The sequence below is a fragment of the Jatropha curcas genome, chromosome 6, assembly GCF_041381405.1.
Source record: "Jatropha curcas cultivar XTBG-Jc1 chromosome 6, XTBG_Jcur_1.0, whole genome shotgun sequence".
Taxonomy (NCBI): domain Eukaryota; kingdom Viridiplantae; phylum Streptophyta; class Magnoliopsida; order Malpighiales; family Euphorbiaceae; genus Jatropha; species Jatropha curcas.
In genome coordinates this window covers 5,403,286-5,407,627 of record NC_143156.1, presented here as the reverse complement: position 1 = coordinate 5,407,627, position 4,342 = coordinate 5,403,286, and the positions used below count along the sequence as shown (strand labels likewise).

Here is a 4,342-nt window from a genome sequence, read left to right as displayed (position 1 = left end):
CCTTTCAACCCTTCATTGATTAGATACAATTTCTTCTTGCTTATGCCACTAATTTTAGTTCCGTGTCCATGCTAAGCAAAGTGACATCATAAGCACTGACTTTTCAATTAATTCCTCTACCCATTACAAGTTTTTTCCAATTTGAAGTCATCATCCATATCTAATTTTCCAATACCATATGCCTATAAATTCCAATCTAACATGTTAACAATTTTCATCAATTGCCTAAACTCTTATTTTCCATCACAAACCAAAAACGATGTTGTCCAAAATTTTATTGCCCCTCATTTGTCTAATGAGTGTAACCTTAATTATTCCCTTACATGCCCAAGACTCACCTCAAGACTACGTTAATGCCCATAACACAGCTCGAGCGGCCGTGGGAGTTGGTCCGGTGACTTGGGATAACACGGTGGCGGCCTATGCACGAAATTACGCTAATCGACACATTGGCGACTGTAGACTTGTACATTCAGGCGGACCTTATGGCGAGAACCTAGCGGGGAGCAGCGGTTACCTTTCAGGAACCGCGGCTGTGAAATTGTGGGTTGATGAAAAGGCATTTTACAACTATAACTCTAATACTTGTGCTGCCGGAAAGGTGTGTGGGCATTACACTCAGGTGGTTTGGCGTAAGTCAGTTCGCATAGGATGTGCTAAGGTGAAGTGCAACAATGGAGGAACTTTCATTACCTGCAACTATGACCCTCCTGGCAACTACGTTGGACAGCGTCCTTATTAGATTGAAGTATTACCTCAAAGTTTTAACTTTTTATGAATAAATTATATATCATATAATGAAATAAGAAACATTGTAAAGGGTTGAGATTTCCTATGGAATGTCTCAATTAAGTTGCAATGTAGAGAATTAATATTGCAAGTTGAAAAACTACTTGTAGTTCATCTATCTATCTATATATATATATATATATATATATATATATATATATATATATATAAAAGGAAAACAAAATGTTATCTTTACTCTTCTTTTTTTTTTTTTTTTTTTTGGCTATTAGATATTATGCTAACAAAAAATTAACGAACAAATTCATTAAGTGTTTAATTTGTGGGATTAGCAACGGTTGAGTAGGATATTTTAACATATTAAATAGGAATTATTGCAAATAAATCAAATAAAATTCAGTGCTTCTATAGTCAAATTTTAAAATTTAGTACCATGTAATATATAGTGTTGCACATGCGTGTTCCTCATTATAGGAATTATGTTTCTCATTAAAAAATTTTAAAGAAAGAGCTTGAACTCAAGATCTCTCACTCCTCACATAAATAAAAAAACTAACCAAACCACCGCCTGGTTGGTATAATCTTATTTTCTTTATTCAATTTAATTGGATATTTTGTATAAATAGTAACTTACATGCATTGTATAAATTTATTGTGCATAAAGACACTATCTTGTACTGTTGTCCCTTTTGAAATTTCTTTTGAGTTTCAGAGGACAAGTTAATTTGGTTTAATATTTAAATGACTATGTTTTTTATTCCATGCTATAAAACTAAAAAGTTTATATATATATATATATATATATATATATATATATATATATATATTTGGGATCTTAACCAAAACCATAGTAGATAGTTTTGGGACCAAACATAAACAATTCTATTTTGGTGTCATCCTTCTTTACAATCAAAATTAGCAGTTTCACAGCTGTGATCTCGTTTAGCTAAAGCTAAAGTTAGAAAAATTTTATAAGTTGCTATTAACAGTGAGGATTGCAAATTTTAAAAGTTACTTTTAATGGTAATATATTTTGACTCATTAGTTTTCTTACTTATGTCATAAATGAAATATTTCAAATTGAGTCATGTCAACCACAAGATTTTTTCACCAATTTATTATGTGGCTCGCAATATTATTTTGACTCATTTGACCTTTCAATAAATTGAAAAATTGTGGAAAAAAATAGTTAACCAAAAGCATATAAGTTAACGCATATGAATTAAATTAAAAAATTCAATTAAAGTTAAAGTTAAAAAAAAAAAAACTATAATAATTAAAGCAAGTTCGCAGTTTCATTGATATATAGCAAGAAAAATATTTCTCTGATACATATTACAAACATATATTGCTTGCATTAATATGATATATGCAGCTTAATTGGTTTTGTAATTATTAAATATTACTTAATCGAAGCTAATTAATTAGCCCTATTTCAATATTAATCCCTCTCTAACCAATAGAAATTCAATAAGGCTTCTCACCAACACAGTTCCCTGGAGGATAATAGTTGCAACTAATAATGTTCCATCCTTCACCACACCTAACACTAGCACAGCCTACTTCCTTGGTGTTTTTCCAAATAACTTGAGTGTAATGCCAGCATTCACCGCCAACACAAGTATTGCTTTGATAATCATAATGAGCTTTCTCATCTACCCATAATTTCACCCCATCCACACCGCTAAATTTGCCGAAACCTTGCGCTAAATTCTCCCCATAAGGACAACCTACCGAATGCTCTAAGCTGCAACTTGCAACTAAAGACTTTGTGCAGTGTTTTGCATATTTTACCAGTGTTGTGTTCCAACAAAGCGGTGCGATCCCTAGCTCTGCGCGGGCGCAATTATGTGCAGCCAGGTAGTCTTCTGGAGAGTCGTGGGCTGCAGAGTCGTGGGCTAGAGAGAGGGGAACCATGGTTAATGCCATGAAAATTAGGGCTATTACTACCAACTTGTTGAACCCCATTTTCTAGTTGTCTATATTAAGCTATGTAGAGGCAGAAAATGAGGCTGCAATTAGCACAAATTGGATGAGTAGGTTCTGAGTATTTATAAGGAAGAAATGTAGGAAATTAAATGTGTTCTTTGAATTAGTTGGCTTTACTCAAAATGGTTAATAATTATTGGACATAAACTTCTGAATGAAAAACAATTAGTTTGTTAGAAAAAGAAGTTTACGGAAATTATCATGGTATAGTTATTTGACAACCGTTTTGTCCCATTTTGTTTTTCTTAATGAAAACAACAAATGGAAAATTTGTACCACAAAAAAAAAAAAAAAAAAAAAAAATACAAACAAATGGATAGAAAGAATTATTTAATTTCTTGATGCTAGGTGAGAAAATAATTTAACTAATTTAAAATTTAAAAAAGGACTTCAAATTTTTTTTTTATAGAAAAATATATGTCTCCATTAAAGTTCATCTAAGAATGCAATTCATTCCATCTTGTCTAACTACCTATGAGTAAAAAGAAATATTCAACCCTCTCTTTATTCATTATACATATTCTATTTTTTCTTTTTTAAAATTTTTGAATTTTTTTATTATTTCATGTTTTGATTTGACAATTAACTTAAGCTATTTTTAAAATCTAAAAATCAATATTTATTTCTAGTAATAGTTATGACTTAAAAATTTTAATCATCTATATTTGTATCCATATCTATCATGTATCATATTATATTTTTATATTTATATATTTTATTTTATTTATATATTAAATAAATATAAATGTAACGATAATACTATACTATGTTAGCAACATGAGTTGGAATAGACAACATAAATAATACATTATACTATATATAAAAGTGGAAATGAGGGGGAATAATGAAATTTTCTATAACACCCTTAATGAAATTTAAAATGTTCTAAAATACCCTTAATAATGGCCAATTAAAAAATTATAGTTTATTAGTTGATTGGACATAATTTATAAAATTTAATTTTAAGCCAATCATGTGCGGTTTCATTGTCTTCTCACTTATGTGAAGAGTGAGAGGTCTCGAGTTCGAGTCCTCTCGTTTACAAGTGTTTTCATCAATTTGATTATTGTAGCCCACAGTATTATTTTGGCTCATTAAGCATCCTAATGAATCAAAAAAATTATTTTTTAAATAAATACATATAAATAATTAAACATTTTAAAATTTTAAGTTTTATCTTTACTAAATTTAATTTTTTAATCAATATATATGATAATGAGATATTTGAAAATTTTTTTATATTTTATTTATTAAATACTTAATTCTTTTTAGGAAATATATAAAAAAAGAAAGAAAATAATTTTTTTTTCTTTGCATGATATGATTGGATATTTTTTAAAAAATAAATAAATTTTCAAATAGAATATATATAATATTTTATTTAGGAAAGAGATAAAAAAAAGCAGAAAAAAGTATATTATTTTTATTAGTGTTTTTGTTATTTATGTTTGTAAGATTCGATTGGATGTATTTTTTAAAAAGTAAAAATTTTCAAATAGAATTTACATAGTTGGACCTGTGATGGTAAACGGTTGAAAATTTTAATTTTAAAAAATAATATTTTATTGATATATTTATATATCTATATGCATTAAAATATATATTT

General features: G+C 28.3%; 1 protein-coding gene and 1 pseudogene across 1 annotated transcript; one reads left to right on the top strand and one right to left on the bottom strand.

Annotated features, from left to right (window-relative positions):
• Window positions 1-215: 215 nt before the first annotated feature.
• Window positions 216-889, top strand: LOC149495369 (pathogenesis-related protein 1 pseudogene; annotated as a pseudogene).
• A 1,314-nt stretch (window positions 890-2,203) lies between these two features.
• Window positions 2,204-2,746, bottom strand: LOC105635976 (pathogenesis-related protein 1). Its single transcript, XM_012219129.3, has one exon. The coding sequence runs from the start codon at window positions 2,713-2,715 to the stop codon at window positions 2,215-2,217; it is 501 nt and encodes a 166-aa protein (XP_012074519.2). The 5' UTR covers window positions 2,716-2,746; the 3' UTR covers window positions 2,204-2,214.
• Between the last annotated feature and the right edge of the window lie 1,596 nt (window positions 2,747-4,342).

What these genes read in the sequence shown, in the direction of transcription:
- LOC105635976 (XM_012219129.3), bottom strand. Translation starts at nt 2,715, where the DNA reads ATGGGGTTCAACAAGTTGGTAGTAATAGCCCTAATTTTCATGGCATTA.